The sequence below is a fragment of the Pseudonaja textilis genome, chromosome 16 (assembly GCF_049901715.1).
Source record: "Pseudonaja textilis isolate UNSWEBS1 chromosome 16, rPseTex1.2, whole genome shotgun sequence".
Lineage (NCBI taxonomy): Eukaryota > Metazoa > Chordata > Lepidosauria > Squamata > Elapidae > Pseudonaja > Pseudonaja textilis.
In genome coordinates, this window is record NC_142005.1 from 10177370 (window position 1) to 10193398 (window position 16029).

General features: G+C 52.4%; 2 protein-coding genes across 4 annotated transcripts; one reads left to right on the forward strand and one right to left on the reverse strand.

The window, feature by feature from the left end:
• The first annotated feature begins 26 nt into the window (after positions 1-26).
• On the forward strand, positions 27-6376 carry ANXA9 (annexin A9). The gene is made up of 12 exons (XM_026723953.2): positions 27-221; positions 836-932; positions 1232-1434; positions 2010-2123; positions 2639-2723; positions 3199-3278; positions 3672-3731; positions 3846-3945; positions 4168-4263; positions 4831-4889; positions 5093-5215; positions 5677-6376. Exons 1-12 carry the CDS (start codon positions 180-182, stop codon positions 5737-5739), a joined length of 1122 nt encoding a protein of 373 aa, XP_026579738.1. The 5' UTR covers positions 27-179; the 3' UTR covers positions 5740-6376.
• A 93-nt stretch (positions 6377-6469) lies between these two features.
• Positions 6470-16028, reverse strand: MINDY1 (MINDY lysine 48 deubiquitinase 1). Of its 3 annotated transcripts, none has more exons than XM_087913948.1 (11): positions 15924-16028; positions 13084-13291; positions 11710-12736; positions 11559-11616; positions 11128-11192; positions 10878-11036; positions 10045-10147; positions 9572-9714; positions 8499-8678; positions 7662-7799; positions 6470-7575 (listed from the first exon to the last, which is right to left on the reverse strand). In XM_087913948.1, exons 3-11 carry the CDS (start codon positions 12190-12192, stop codon positions 7495-7497), a joined length of 1410 nt encoding a protein of 469 aa, XP_087770074.1. In that variant the 5' UTR covers positions 12193-12736; positions 13084-13291; positions 15924-16028; the 3' UTR covers positions 6470-7494. The 3 variants fall into 3 exon arrangements, with proteins under 3 accessions (XP_087770074.1, XP_026579737.1, XP_087770073.1); XM_026723952.2 differs by lacking the exon at positions 15924-16028 and adding an exon at positions 14852-15087; XM_087913947.1 differs by having other exon boundaries at positions 11710-13291; positions 15924-15990.
• Position 16029: the final 1 nt, after the last annotated feature.

The following is a 16029-nucleotide window of genomic DNA, read 5'->3' on the forward strand; positions in this document are numbered from 1 at the left end:
TTATTTTAGCTTGAACCGGGAGCTCCTTGCAGGGGGTTTCTGCCCTTGGAAATTCGCTTCTCTGCCGCAGCCAGAGATTACTTGCTGCGGGGAGGGGGCTGTCTAAGTGGGGCTCCGCCCACCCACCCTCCAAGGCTTTGCTTGGCAAGTGCGCAAGGAACTGGCTGGAGCAGCAACCCATGGCGGATGAAATTTTGGAGCAGTTGCCCCTGGCAGAAAAGGTGAGTCTTAACTTCTTTTCTCGAAAGTAACCGCAGAGTCTTTGGAGGCCGCTGGCCTTCGCAAGGTGCTGTCCCCTAAGGAGGAGGGAATGGAAAGGTCCCTCAGGTAGACTGCCTTGGCTAGTGGAGGCTTGGCTCAGCCGGTCATCCAGATCCTGCTCTCTGCAGCCGAAGGAATCTTCCTCCCCACCAGCCAAATGAAAACAGTGGAGAGATTGTAGTAAACTCTGTTGAGTTCTACTGTACAGCGCAGAGGTCTCCAAATTTGACCACTTTAAGACTGGTGGACTTCAACTCCCAGAATTCTCCAGCTATGCTGGCTGGAGAATTCTGGGAGTTGAAGTCCACGGGTAGCCAAGTTTGGGGACCCCCCGATAGAGTGTAATATTCATGCAGTGTCAGGGGTTTTCAATGCAGTTGTACAGAATGCGAAGGAGGTGTGATTGTGTTTTATTTCTACAGTTCTAATGTACCCTGAAAATGGCATTTAATTTCCTTGCACGACATGCAATGGCAATAAACTAACTGGTAAACAAACTCCAACGTTGGCTGTCGGGAGGCTTGCAGAATTTAAACCTCTTGGGGTCCTAACTGCCGTCTCCTTTCTGCCCTAGACAGCCACGTGGGGCACCCTGGGAACGATTCGACCTCACCTGAATTTTGATGCCGCTAAAGATGCCCAGACGTTCTTTGAGGCCATCACTGGCGAAGGTAAACCTGCTGCCCCTTCCCTTCCCTCTCACCTGCAATCTGTACAGTCACCTGGCAGGGTGGGAGTTGGAGTCACAACGGGCTTTTGAACCCAGGACACAATTCAACTACCCCATCCGATGCAACAAAAACACCTAGATAAGGACACGCGTGTCCTAAAAAAAGGAACGTGGGCGGTAGGAGGCCACCTGTCCGGAGAAACGAGGGTGACGGGAGGCATAAATTTAACCCCAGCCGAAGCATCGAGGAAATCGTTACGATAATGAGGCTTTTGATATCCGGACCCATTTCACGTGCAGATTTCGACGCTTCCGGGAGCCCAGATAACTCGAGGGGCAGGAGCAGAGCCTGCAAACTCCTGCTTTGGAGGCCTCGGCTGAAACTGGGGGGGCCGGGTCTCCCCAAAGGGGTTGACTGCGGAGTCCTCCTTGACCTGCTGACCAGCCGGAGCAGCGAGCACCGGCAACAAATTGCGGAAGCCTTCCTCGAATTCACCCAACAGGTCAGGCCAGGAGGGGATTTTTTTGGGGGGGGGAGGTGGGGGGGGTAGAATTCGTGGCCCTTCCTGGAAAGGAAAAAGGGGGAAAGAGCTTACGCTGACGTAGACTCCTGCAATGTGCTACTACTGCAGGGGCCAGCCCTTGAAGACTGCTTTTAGGGCAGACCCAGCAAGCTATGGGTTCCACACTAAAGCAAATAAATATATACAGAGAGAAACACACACACACATTATATATATATATATATATATATATATGTATGTATGTATGTATGTATGTATGTATGTATGTGTATGTGTATGTGTATGTATATGTATATGTATATCTATGTATGTGTGTGTGTGTGTATATATATATATATATATATATATACACACACACACACACACACACACACACACACACACATATATATAAAATAATGATGTGGGAAAATACCCGAACAAAGCTGAATTCCATACATGCAAGTACCCACGAAAACTTAAGAAAACATATATATATATATTTATATATATATATATGCTCCATTGGGAGTGGGGTTTCCCCTAATTTATCGTTGTCTTCTCTCTCTTTTTAGGGGCTGCTGAAAACTCTGGAGGCCGTCTTCCCCAGCCAGTTCCAGATTATTATCGGGGCTTTGCTCCGTCCGGCGGCTCAAACCGATGCCCTGGAGATCCAGGCGGGATTGCAGGTAGCCCCTTCCACAGACAAGCACCCCATTTCTGCCAAGGAACAACCCCCCCCAATTCTTAACACAATGTGGATCGGATTATACACCTGGTTTTAAAATGTGTGTGGGGTGAATTGGTTGGGGATCCAGGTCTTGGAAGTCTCTCCTCTCACCCACCCCCCGCAACAAACTTTCACGAACAACCATTTTTAAAAAGTGTTTCCTCCATTTTAAAAAGGGTTGGGGAGGAATTAGATAGTTGTTGTTTTTTTAATTCCCAGCTATTTTTAAGGGCGCTTCCCATGCATAGTAATTTCATTTCATAATTTAATGTAATGATTTAATAAATGAATACAGGAATGTGTGAAGACACAGCCACACTTGAGAGGAGCATTGCAGTCGGACCAAGGAAGATTAGCGGAAGTTTAATCCAACCCAACTAAAAAGCCTGCAAAATGGACAGGGACAAACACAGGCCCACACCTTGCAAAGTCGGCAGTTGTCCTTTCCTAACCTGGGTCACATTTCCTTTCCAGGGTCTGGAGGTGGAAACCTTGATTGAAATTATCTCCACTCGAACGGCAAAACAGCTTCAAGACATCCTGGCTTATTATAAACAGGGTAAAAAAATTTTCGTGCCTGCGGAACTCCCCAAAACATGATAACAACTGTGAGCTTTGACTTTTAAAGTTTTTTTTATTTTGTTGAGCATTCATATAGACCAGGGGTGTCCAACTTTGGCTATTTTAAGACGTGTGGACTTCAACTCCCAGCACAGCCAACTGGGCTGCCTGGGGAATTCTGGGAGTTGAAGTCCACATGTCTTAAAGTGGCCAAAGTTGGACACCCCTGGTGTAGACTAAGAAAAACGTAATTAATGCCTGCCCTAGACTTTCAGAAAGGACCACTCTGTCAATCATACACAACACCTAAATTATTTGAGACACTCAAGAACGTCTCTTTCCTGAGGTTATATTGCGGAGCTCCCTTGGGCAAGAGCAGTCTATCTCGGAGCATTTTCTCAGGAAGGGAAGCACACCTTGCTCAGGTATGCAGGGCTAAAACTCCATCCTTCTCCCTTCTTTCCCCTGTACAGATTTCAAATCAGACTTGGAAAAGGACATCGCTTGTGGCACCACCGGTGGTTTTAGAGACCTTCTTCTCGCCCTGGTCAAGGTAATAAATAAAATTAAACTAAAATAAAATGAATAAAATATAAAATATACTACAATGTCATATAACAGTATAAAATGAAATAAATGAAAGTAATATAATAAATATCACATAATAAATATATCTCACGTCATATCATTTATGAAAGTGTAAAATAAAATTAACATAACATACCAACCCTAACATAAGGAACATTTACAAAACTATGAAATCAATGCAATGCAATGCAAGAACCCCAGAGAAGTGGGGTGCTTTCCTAAAATTCAACGCTCTCTACATCTTCTCCTTTTAAAGTCCAAACTCTTTGGCCCAAATCCGCACCTGGCACTGTTTAGGAAAAGAATGTCTATTTCGCGGCGAAGTCTCTCAACTTTTTCACGCCGTCCTTCTCCACAGGGCCAGCGGGAACTCTATTCGGGGATGATCGATTACGTCTTGATACGGCAAGATTCGAAGGTGAGATGGGGACTTCGGGGTGCCTCCACGCTGGGATGGGGAGGGCCAGCAACCGGGGTCCCTCTGGGTGCCCATTTCCAGCCTCCCCCAAACACCTGGGCTTCCTTCCCACAGGCTCTGGTTGATGCAGCCACCGGTGGGGACGCTGAACACCCGGAGGGGAGCGAGTGGGTCCGGATCCTGGCTCAACGCAGCCCCGAACATTTGAGGAGAGGCAAGGACAACCCCGTGCCAGGCGGCCGGTCGTGTTTCACCACGCTGGCATCCCCAAACGTGCTAATTTTTCGGGCCAGACCGGACCGGGGAGGCTTCCCACTGCAACCCTGGCAGAGTCCCTGTTCCAAAGCTAAAGGAAATTCCAGGGCACAAAGTGGGCAGCGTTCTCCCAATAATTTCATTTTAAACTCCCCTTTTTTTCCCCTTGGCGTTCTTCCAGTGTTCAGCTGGTACCAAGAGACGACCGGAATCTCAGTCGAGCAAACCATGGAGAAACATTTCCGGGAAAACTTCCGAGAAGCAGGTTTAACGCTGGGTAGGTGCAGCCCAAATGCAGGGTGTTTGGAAGGCCCCCTTTTTAGTCTGGATTAAATTGGGGACGGGGGGCGGGGAGATGAGGATAGTTCCAGCGGTGCTTTCTGTACATGCCCAAGAGCCCTCTCAACCTCAGTTGTGTCTTGTTTCGCACAGCCTGGGCTGAGAACACCCGGAATAAGATCCAAGAGCCTTCGTTTCCTTTGCTTCTAAAAATCCAAGTTGCTAGCCCTCTTGATGCTATTTCAAGCACGGCTTTTATGGGACTTGATCTCTTGACAGTTAAATCCGTTTCTTCCTCCTCCTCCAACGAGCTAAGCAGGGAACAATTAGCATAAATTGGGCTTGGGAAGTTTGCAAGCTGATGAGCCAGTTTCAAACCGGATCTGTTTGGCTTCACCGTCCTGCCTTCCCCTCTCTATCGGCGAGTGCTTTGTCAGGCAGAAATCCAACTTGTGCAGCTCCCTCCCTTGCAGCGTTTCAGACCAGAAATAAGAAGGGAGCAGAACAACAGGGGGGAAAATAATTGTAATTATTATTATTGATTTTTGTAAAATCTCTCTTGCAGTTTCCCTCCTGAGAAACACACCGCTGTATTTTGCCAGCAAGCTACACTCGGCCGTTAAGGTGAGGGTCTCCCCTTATGGTGCCCACCCCACCGTCCATCAGGGTGTGGGGCAAAGAAGCGAGTTCAAGTCCTGCTCTGCACAGCTTCCCAGCTTTTTCAATGATTTTTTTTAAAATGACATTTATTTGCCACCCGGTCCCGTTTCAAAGCCACGCAGGGTGGCGTACAACTTTCCAAAGGCGAACTTGTCATCTCCTCCCAGGAAGCAGGACGCGACCCCCGGACGGCCGTTCGAATCATGGTCTCCCGCAGCGAGACGGACCTCCTGAGCATCCGCACCGAGTTCAAGAGGCGCTACGGGATCTCACTCTACTCCTTCATTCAGGTAAAGCCCCAGGTAGCATTGTTGGAGGGTGGGGGTGTTCAAGGGCACGTTACAGACCCCAAGTGGCCCCCAAGGACTGTAGGAAGGACCCCCACCCCCACCCCCCCACCCCCAGCCATGATACCCTCCAATTTATCCTCAGGACGTTCTTACGAGGTAGGCTGGCCTCAAAGCTTCTCGGTCGAGCAGCCCAATTTTATGCGGCCTTGTCCATTCCCTATACAGACCGGCTCACTACGAACCGAGCCTCCATCTGTAGGAGCAGTCTATCTGCGAGTTAGAATTTGGGGCCCAGAAAAGTATCTTCACTGCAAAAGTATCCGGAAGATACAGGCAGGCAGAAAATGCGCCCCCACTCCCAGTGGGAATTAAGCACCCCTTTCCTGGACCGACCCCTTTATTTCCAGACGGGTTTACCCCAAACTCTCCCCCTTGCCCCCCCTCCCAACTTCCTTCCCCAGGCGGAAACCCCCAACGAACACCAGGCGGCTTTGCTCGGCTTGTGCAAGGCGGAAGATCTGTGAGACACGCTGCCGGCTGCGAGGACCCTCCCCACCCAGAGGCAGTCTACCTTGAGGGGAAAAAAAACCCCTCCCACTTTTCCCTTCCAGCGCAGTCGAAGTTGCAAAGGAAGGCAGCTCCGGAATTCAGCCTGACCGGTTCGACGGGTTGCCGCCTCTCCCCCAGCCCAAATTCTTCTGATGCTTTCCAGGGGGCTGGGAGGTGTCTGTGGGGGCATTTAGAGACCTGCGAGATTTGTCAGGTATTTGCAACGAAACTTGGGTCAAAGTTTAAAAAGTGGGGGATAATAATAAGTAGCAAAAAAAACCCTCCAGCATCAGGAGCAATCTACCTCTGAGTAGCTGCCGGGAAACGCTGATGGGCCTCTCATTGGCCAGTTTGGGAAATCGGACTCTGGAGCGGATGCAGCTTCAGTCTGATGGCATTTTAGGGGGGGGCTTAGATTTCTAGAAAAAGATTTGACATCCCCACCTCAGCAGCTCCGCCACCTTTTCCTTCAGCCCCATTTTCTCCCATCAAGGGACCGCAACCCATCAGCCACAGCCCCACCCCATATGCCTGTGCAACCCGCACATCCTTCCTCTCCTCCCCCCTGTCCAAAATCCGGTCTTCCCCTTCCCCGGAACTGAAAATGTTGCTCGTAAAAATAAAACAAACAACCAGAACCGTCTCTTTGGCTCCGTCTCAACCGAGTGGATTATCCAGGGTTCAAAAAAACACACGCCCCTCGCCTTCAGAAGGACTAGCTTTATTTATTCCAATGTAAACAGAGGCAGGTTTCATCGATTAATCGACTCAAAACGGAGGCTTAAGCGATATTAGAATGGAGTCCGGTCTTAGCCCTCAAAAACCAGGAAAAGGGGAGAGAGAGAGAGAAAGACAGAAAAAAAGAAAGAGAAAGAAAAAGACAAAGAAGAAGAGAGGAAGAGAAATAAAGAGAAAGAGAGAGAAAAGAAAGAGAAAGAGAAAAAGAGAGAAAGGGAAAGAGAGAGAGAAAAAGAGAGAGAGAAAGGGAAAGAGAGAAAGAAAGAGAGAACAAAAGAGAGAAAGAAAAAGGGAGAGAGAGAAAGAGAGAGAGAGACTTCGTTTGGACTGCATCACCCGAGGAGTTTCTGCATCGCTTCGGGGGCTTTGAGAAGGTGAAAAAAACCAGTGTTTAAACACCCCCTCAAAAGGTGCTTTTGGCAAAAGAATCCATTTTCCCATCGGGTGAAAAACTGCACCGCTTGGATTGATCCGGGGGGTTACTTTAAGCGGGCCCTCGCCTGGGCACACGTGGGGCCCTCGGGGGCTTTGGCGATGCCCCAATCTGGGGTGCCAGAGAAGTGCGACCCCCCATCCGAAGGCTCAGCCTTTCCAGGCCGGGACTCAGTTTCTCCAACCGGAGCGGCCCTTTGTGTCCCACCCCAAAACAAGAAACAGGAATCCCATGGGAGACCCTCCCCATAAATGGGCCCAACCTTCGTGGGGAGCCCAGCTGACTCCCCTCTTAGCTTCCCTGTCCCCTTTCCCTCGTAGACCCCGCCCCCACCCCGGTGGGAGAAGTAAATCCAGCCCCCCCCTCCTGTGTGCGGTTTTTTTTCCGAAAGAGAGCCATTCCCCGGCCCCCCCAGGTTCTGAAGCCTTTGGGGTGCTGCAGGAGACCCTCATCCGACGTGCCCCTGAAGCAAATTGAGGGGAGGGGGGCGTGTCCTTCTCAGCTGCAGGCCCTGGAAGGAAAAGGGGGGGGCCCTCGTGGGGCTCCTGCCAGGCTGGCCTCAGAGGACGGTGCAGTCCGTGTCCACCTTCTGGCGCGGCCTGCGCTCTCCGGCGGGGCGGGGAGGTGGGGGGCTTCTCCCCTAAGGGTAGGAGAGCAAAGAGGGGTTAATTGGGGAGGGGGTAGAATTACCTCCCGAGGCGGGCCCAGGTGGGGGTCCCTCCGTACCTGTGCTGGGGAGGGCAAGGGGCTGGGTGCCGGCGGGGTCTGCTGGTACTCCTCCTGCTGCAGCTGCTGTGCCAGCTCCAGGTCGCTCATGACGGGGGCCCCTTGCTGGCGTTGGAGGCACAAGGCAATCATATAGTCCTGGGGGGGCGCGGGGGGGGAGGAGAAGAAAACGGGGAAGGGTCAGAAAGGCTACCTGTTTCCTATCCGCACCCCAGGCCAGGGCTCTCCAAACATGGCAGCTTGAGGACTTTTGTCGACTTCCACTCCCAGAATCCCTCAGCCAGCTTGAAGACTTTGGCTGGGGATTCTGGGAGTGGAAGTCCGCCAGGCTCAAATTGGAGACCCCCGAAGCCCGAATCCCACCCAACATCCTCAGCGGGGGCTTCTCCTGCTCCCCAAACAGTCTGCATTCTTCAACCCAGCCACTGCCTTAAGGCTTCAAGAGGCTGGGGGCCAGGAGGACCGAGACCCCCCCCCCAAAAAAAACCCGTGCCTTAAAGCCGCCTTCTCCTTTCGGAGCCCTCCAGAGGCTGGAGACCCCAGCAGCGATTATCCCTCTCCCTGGCGTTGTGTCCTTGAGGCAAATCCACCCAGCAGAACTCCAGTTCCCAGGAACGGAGGGGCATTCCCCCCAACTTGCCAATCCCTGCATATGTCAGCCAGGTGGCGAAAAAGGCTTGCCTTTTGGGGTTTCGTTTTGCTAGAGCCCCCCCCCCCCGTTCTTCCCAAGGTCCCTGTCCTTGCAGCCATCCCACCAGGGAAGACGATACGCAGGTGCCCTTCCCCGCTGGGCCCCTCTGCCAGGGCTCCCCTCCCCCTTCCCCGCCCCTGGCATACCTGGTCCACCTGCCTCTGGTCCACCGGGGAGCCCCCTGCGGCCTCCTTGCCCAGCGTGTGGCTCAGGCGGAATTCGGCGTCGCAGAAGCAGCTGTCCCCATCCACGTTGTGGAGGCTCTCCCAGGTGACCTGGTCTTCGTTCAGGAAACCCTGGTCGGTCACCAGCAGGTAGAGGTGGCTCTGGAGCCCAGAGGGAAAGAAAGGAGGCGGGAAATGAGGGAAGGGGGTGGACGGACCGGAGACCCCAGGATGTAGTTTGCAGGAAGAGAGGCCAAAAGGACCCGTTTGGGCACGCAGCGTAGAAATGGTTGTGCCAACCAGTTATTCCATTTATTTATCCTGCATTTTCACCCCAGTGAAGCCAAACCTCACGTTGCTTTAGTTTTCTAATCTATCTATCTATCTATCTATCTATCTATCTATCTATCTATCTATCTATCTATCTATCTATCTATCTTTCCTTTCTTTCCTTCTTTTCTCCCTTGCTTCCTTCCTTCCTTCCCTTTCTCTTTTCCTTCCTGCCTTTCTTCCTTCTCCCCTCCCTCTATCCCTCTCCTTTCCCTTCCTTCCTTTTCTTTCCTTCCTTCCTTCCCTCCTTCCTTCCTTCCTTTCCAAATCTACTTGCTGCTCATTTCGCCACAAGGCGACTCTGACCAGCTCACCACATTAAAATAAAACCATCACTATGTTGAAAAATCACATTATTACAAAAACCGACAAGTTCTAGCTAAAAGATTTAAAGTATTTGTTTTGGTTCAATCGACATGCCGTCCATCCCATCTTCAAGCAACTGGAGGAGGCTTTATAAGGCAAAAATGACAATATAAAACAATTAAAGGATAAAAAGGATAAAAAGGATAAACGTTGGCATGAAACCCTAGCAGAGGTGAAGCCCTTCTTCACAAGAAAGGGCAAGAAATTGATGCGTTTTAAAAGAACAAACCGCAAAGAGGAACAAACTCAGTGGGGTGTTGTCATAATTATGTTTATTTGTCAGGAACAATTACGTGGCAAATAAGCTTTGGAGCCCCAGCCACCGTCAGTCACCCCAACTCCCCAAGGGAAGGAAGTACCTTGTGCTTGATCATGGCACTGAAGTGGTTGTTTCGGAAGAAAACGCTCAGTTCGCCTTCCTTGACGGTGGAGGTCAGTTCGCAGAGACCGTGGTAGGTCAGCTGCGATGCTGTGGACTCCAAAAATTGTTCTGCAATTAGGCCTGGCGGGGGGGGGAAGATGGAGGGAGGGAGGACAAACAAGCCCATGTATCCTTTTACATCAGGGGTGGCCAGTCTGGGCAACTTTTAAGCCTTGTGCACTTCAACTCCCAGAATTCCCCAGCCAAGTGTAAGACTAGTGGACTTCAACTCCCAGAATTCTGGGAATAGAAGTCCACAAGGCTTAAAATTGCCACGGATGGACCCCCCCCGGGTTTAGTGGCTTCTAAGCCACCTTCCCAGGCCTGCCAGCTATTAGCAATGCCCCCAAAGAGCCCCCCCCAAATTTGAAAAGGATGGTTTGTGCATAGCCCCCTCCACTCCAACGTTACCTTCCGTCACCAAGTTTGGGTCACTAGAGTGTTTACAAGTGATAATTTTTTCCACCAGCTGGTTGTAGCTCAGTTTGCTGACAGCTCCGGCCACCTCGGGAATCTGGGGAGGAGAGGAGAGAAACGCCCACCCTAAAACCGGGGTGCAGGCAGGAGTGGGCACAGCAAGAACTGGGTTTATATTTCTGTGCTGCAGTGCTACTCTGCAGGGGTGTTGTTGGTGTCAGGGAGCGGGGGAAACGGAACTGCCTACAGTTTTGAGAGAGGCCACAAGAACGGATTTAAAAACAGGATGTTTACACTTCCCTCTTGTGGTTTTGAGCCTTGCAAAAGGCCAACCTCGCACAGATATCCAAATTTCTCCAGGACTAATAGCTTGATTTTTCTCCCCTGAACTAAGGGGGGGTTGGACTAGATGACCTACAAGGTCCTTTCCAACTCTGATTATCTGTTAAGTGAAGCCTGCAGTCTACCCATCGGAGGAGAGTAGCAGGACTGCACAGCAGGCTAGCTAGGCCACTGTTGAAACAGCGGATTAAGGGCTAACTAAGCCAGTTTTCTCAACTTTGGTCATCTGTAAGAGGTCTGGACTTCAACTCCCAGAATTCCCCAGCCAGGTCTGGACTTCAACTCCCAGAATTCCCCAGCCAGGTCTGGACTTCCAACTCCCAGAGCTGCTGGCTGAGGGATTCTTGGGAGTTGAAGTCCAGACCTCTTCAAGGGGCCAAATTCTAATTTAGGCCGAGGTCTCTGGCTGTGTGGTGTAATTTCATCTCGCCCCTCCCCACCGCTCTGGCCCCCAAACCCAACACCAGGGGAGCAGAGCCACCCACCTGGGGATCCACCAGCCAGCCGTGATAAAGGGGGACGTTCAGGAGGTCGAAAACGATGCACTCGGGGGTGTATTCGAAATCCGAGACCCCCGTGAACCTCACGTTGACGTCCAGCCCCGTGGACAGCTTGGAAAGGACCGTCATGGCGTCATTGACGTTCTGCCCGGGAAGAAAAAAACGGACGTTTTCCCGAAGGGCCCTGGCGCCATTTTGGATGCCAGCTGCAGAGAGCCGAAGCCACCCCGCTCACCTGCTGGAAGTTGAGCTGGACGGCCTCCGCTTGGTCCTGAGGCTTGATGGACAGGAGGCAATCCCCTGCAGGGGCAGAAAGGGGGGGCAGAGACCCTCTCAGTCAGGCAGGACCTCCCACTGGCAGCAGGGAGGAGAGAACACACAGCACCCAGAATATCCCAGGGCTGGAAGGGACCCCAGAGGTCTTCTAATCTGACCTCCCCCTCCTCCAGCAGGAGACCTTATCCCGTCCTGTTCAAACGCCTGTCGGGTTTAGCTTTTGAGCCCACAGGATTATTCTGCCAGCAGAAGGCGACAACCTTGGGCGCGCTCTACGCTGGCCCTACCTCGTAGGATTGTGGCGCCGAGGTGGGGGTGGGGGAAGAAAGGGACGGAAGGAGGTGGGTAGGGCCCCCCGCTCTGCCTAGGAGGGGAGAGGTGGTTCCTTACCGAGATAAGCCATCAGCTCGTCCGAGGTGACCACTTCCTTCTGGGCAGGCAGCTTCACCTGGGGAGTGAAAAATTGAGGCCCCCTGCTTCTCCGGCCTGCTCCAGGCTGGGGCAGCCGGGCTGGGGACCCCCTCCCCGTGGCCCCTTCTACCTTCCACTGCAGAAAGAGGATGTTCATGATGGCCAGCAGCGGGCAGGGGCCGTTTTCGCTCTGCATGATGACCGGTGTCCTCTCGCCCTTCCAGGTGATCCACTTCACGCAGTAGAAGTCCGGCGCCTTGGGCTGGCTGGCTGGAGACGGGCGTGGCTTGGGGGCATCCTCAGCTGGGCTGCAGCCGGCGGGCACCGGAGGGGCTGGCAGTGGGGAGGCCTCCTCACTCGGGGACGGGGGTCCTTCCTTTCGCCCCCCTTCAGCCGCTTCTTCAGAGGAAACCCGGCCCTCGTCTTTCTGCGGGACGCTTTGGGCACCATCCTGGACGAGGTGGGCTGGGGTCTCTTGGGCAGCCCCTGCAGGGAGATCAGAAGCAACCACCTCCTGGCCACCCAGGCCGGCCTCCGTGGGCTCAGGGGGGGCAGATTCAGCGGGCTCCGTCTCCCCCCGAGCTTCCTCTGCGGCCAGCACATGCGCCTCCATCCTTTGGCTTCTTAATTCTCAGTTTTTCTCAAGTAAATGTGAGGTTTTCCCCAAAGGGGTTGTCTTTTTTGGACGCCCCCACCCCAAAAAAAGCCTCTTCACCGACTTCAGAAGCAAGTTTCTTTTAATCAGGGGCGATATTTTGAATTTTTCTTTTCCAGCAGCCGAAAATGCGCAAACTTCACCCAAAACTTCAGTTGGATCCTGTGTTCGCCTTCGACAGATTCCTTTCTGATCTTTGCTATAAGCAGGCGCCCGTTTCATAAAAATTGCGCATGGCACGAGGTTGTATTGGCTGAGTCTTTTCTCCTTTGGTTAGGCACCGATGAACATTGGATGCAAACTCCTCAAAAGGTTCCTTAAATATATTTGGTTTTTTTTTCTTTTCCCCTTCACTCACCAGTTCCTAGGAGGGTCATTGAACATTCAATACTGCCGTTTTTCTCCCCGATTTTACACTCAATTATTTGAAACCTGGTGTGTGTGTGTGCGTGCGTTTGCCTCTCTCGCGGCCTTCGCTTTCAAGTTTTCATCTGTACCAGATCTGGATAAAGATCAACAGACAAAAACTTAAAAAAAAAAAAAAAAAGGAAACGTCTTTCTTATCCCAGAAAAAGGAATACAAAATGCTTTTGCTTTTTATGAAAAAAAAAAAAATCAAAGCTATCCTTACAATAAAATAAATTTATGCTCGTGAAATTTTAAAAAATAGCATTAAAAAGGTGATGAGTTTTCTCTACGGGTGATATTTTAAAGCTTTTCTTTTTTAAAAAAAGTGTGTATATATATAGAGAGAGAGAAAACATGCACGCACACCAAGATCCCAGTGTCTTTTTCAGGGCATTAATTTTTAACGGATTAGTAGAAATGGAAATTCTGTGTTTTATTGACCTTTCTATGTGTGTGCGCGTGTGTGTGGTTTATTTTGTCCTTCAAGCTGTGGAGGGGATTCTTGTTTTGTTTTGGTCAGCTTTGGCCTTCTCTTCTGCAAAGGGACGTCCGAGAAATCTAGTTTTCTCCAGCTTCATGGCCCAAAGTTGAGACAGTGGCTTGTATTTGTGGAAAATGCAGGGATTTTAACATCCAGCCGGCCCCGAGCCTAGCAAAAGAGACAACGAAACCAAGAAGGTTAGAAAATCAAGTGGGTTTTTTTTTTCAACACCTCTGCTGCCTTGCCTTTCTCTCTTCGCCTGGAAGAGGGCCCAAATGTTGACCCCCATGGCTGTGGGAATGCGGTGACAGACAGAAGGGGGTTGAGGAATAGTGCTAAGCCCCCTTTTCAGTCCTGATGTCGCTTCAGTCGCTAAACGGATGGCTGTAAGTTGAGAACTACCTGTGCACAAAACGGTCCACAATTCAGCGTCCACGAAACTCTTTTGAAGCTGTACGGGACCCCTGCAGCCCTGCCTGGACCTCTGGACCCTGCCCTGGAGATTTGGGTGTAGTGCCGCCACCCCTGGGTGTTTCCTCCTGTCGCCCAAAGAAATGCACCCAGAGACAGGCCTGGGTCGACCAGAGGTCATCCAGCTGTTCCTGGGCCAACTGTGTCCAGCAAGGTCCACGGCAGGAACATTTGGAAGAGATCAGGCTGCACCCAGGAAGCAAATGAGGCAAACGGCAGCCCTGATGGCACTCTGTGTGTGTGTGTGTGTGTGTTTGTGTGTCTGGGTACATGCAAGGATTTACCTGCTGACAAAGCAGCAGTCTGTTTTGCAAGAAAGAAGCCGCCCAACCAGTATTTTGACAAAAACATCTCTCTGCTTTTAAACAACAGCTGGAAACTTCCAGAGGGGGCCAGGGGAGAGGAAGGGAGGGGCAGGGCCGCCCACCCCAAAGATGTATGCAACCGTCTCCTCATCACTGGGGCCTCTCCGCTCCCACCTCCTCGCTTTGAAAACACGGCCCGCCTGCAAGACACTAAGAGCGGGGAGCCTGCCCGAGCGGGGACTTCAGCACCTATGCTCCCCAGCCTTGCAAAATAAGGGGAAAGGGGGAGGGGGTGTTGAGATCCCCGCTCTACACAGCCAGAAATCCCCTCACCCGCTCTGCAAGGTTTATTGAACGTGCCACCGAGAGAGGAAACCTAACCACCCGCCTCAAGAATTCAATCCGTTCTCCTGTTATCCATGCCACAGGATTTTATCCCTCTCCACCTCTTCCCCCACATACCCCACACCCCAAATGGCACATACACACCCGTCCCTTCCAGTAAATTCACACACACACACACACACACACACACACACACCATTGGGAGGTTTGCAGCCCCTTCGGTTCTGCCGCAAACTTTGTTTTCCGAGGAAACTGTTGCACACTTTGTGCGCTTGCAAAACAAGGCAGTTTGTTGGGTCAAACCCACCGTTTCCCCTTTCTGGTTTTGGGGGGGTGGTGGGAAAGAGCGCCTCAATTGCCCCCCCTCCCCAACCCTGGGGGCAGAGGCACAGCTGGATGAACCCCCCCCCCCACTGGGGTCTTTAACACCAACCAACACAGCTGGTGCCAGGGAGGAGAATCCGGAAAGCGAGGTGGCGGGTGCATAACCTACGCACAAAGGAGCCCCCCCTCCAAAGCTTCGGGTCTGGATTCGAATCCCCCCGTTCTACTCCAGCAAAGAGAAGGAAAGCTTTGAAGACTGAAGAAGGACTCAAATACGCCATACCTGGATTTTCCTGCTTAGATCCTTCTGGGCATAAATCCTGTTGGGGTTTTGTTTTGTTTGTTTTTTGCACCGTCCAGCCTGTTCTTCTCTTTCCTTTCCTCTTGCCACCCCCCCTCCCGCCCCCTGCGTTAGGCCGAGGCTGGGAGGATCCCAGCCTGGCAGAGGGGGAAAAAAACACAGACAGACACAGACACACACACCCCACCACCCAGCTGGGGTTGCTTCTGCCCAGCCTCTCGCCCTTCTGCAGGGACATCTATGGGAGAGGAGGAGGCACCGCAGCGCCGGGGCGTTGTAGGGAAGCCGGGAAAGGGGGTGGGGGTGGGGGAGAGAGAGAAAAGAGGGATCGGAAGGAAAGAAAACAAAGGAAGGAAGGAAACTCTGTAGCCCCCGAGAGAGAAAAAGAATAAAAAGCCAATTTAAACAAAGTTGCAGCCAGGGAAGGAGGAGGAGGAGGAGGAGGAGGAGAGCCTTCCATCGGAGGGGGTCAGGAAAGGCGCAAATCTTTCTGGAGGGAGGGGAGGGGCTTTTTGGGGGGAGTTTGCCCCACTTGCACGGGAGCTGGTGGGAAGAAGCCCCCGCCGCCTTGCAAAGGCTGGGAGCCCCATTGCAACCTGCCACACGGTTCCTCGGGGGAGGGTGCGTGCAAGGCTTTACCTGTTGAGCTTCGAGCGGCGGCCCCTCCGGAGGGGCCCTTGGGGTCTCGGGAGCTTCCCCTCCCGCCCCGCCCCCACACCCGGGGGCCAAACGGGCGCAGGATGAAGGGGTGAGGAAGCGGCCACGAAGCCTCCAGAACTCTTGAGAAGTCCCGGATCGCGCGGAAGCCCAGATTGGAGCAGGAGGGGCTTGGGGTCCCGGGGGCTCAGAGGCCCCTCCCGCCCGGTCGCCCCCCACCACCAACTTTATGCCCCGGGCTCTCCGGCTTGCAGGGCTGCGCGAAAACTTGCCCAAGCCCAGCGAATCCCAGCCGCGGAGAAACCCCGTGTTAAACATGCACGTTCGGACGACCGTGCACGCTGCATTAAACCCGTTTCCACGCGGGAACAGCTCCCCCGCCCCAACCACCGCTTACCGCCCGCCCTGCAAGGTAGGCAAAGCCGCCTTCGGCCGCGGTGACGTAGCCGGGAAAGCGCGTGCTTCGGCCACGCCCCTCTCTCTTTTTCACGCCAGCTGGGAGG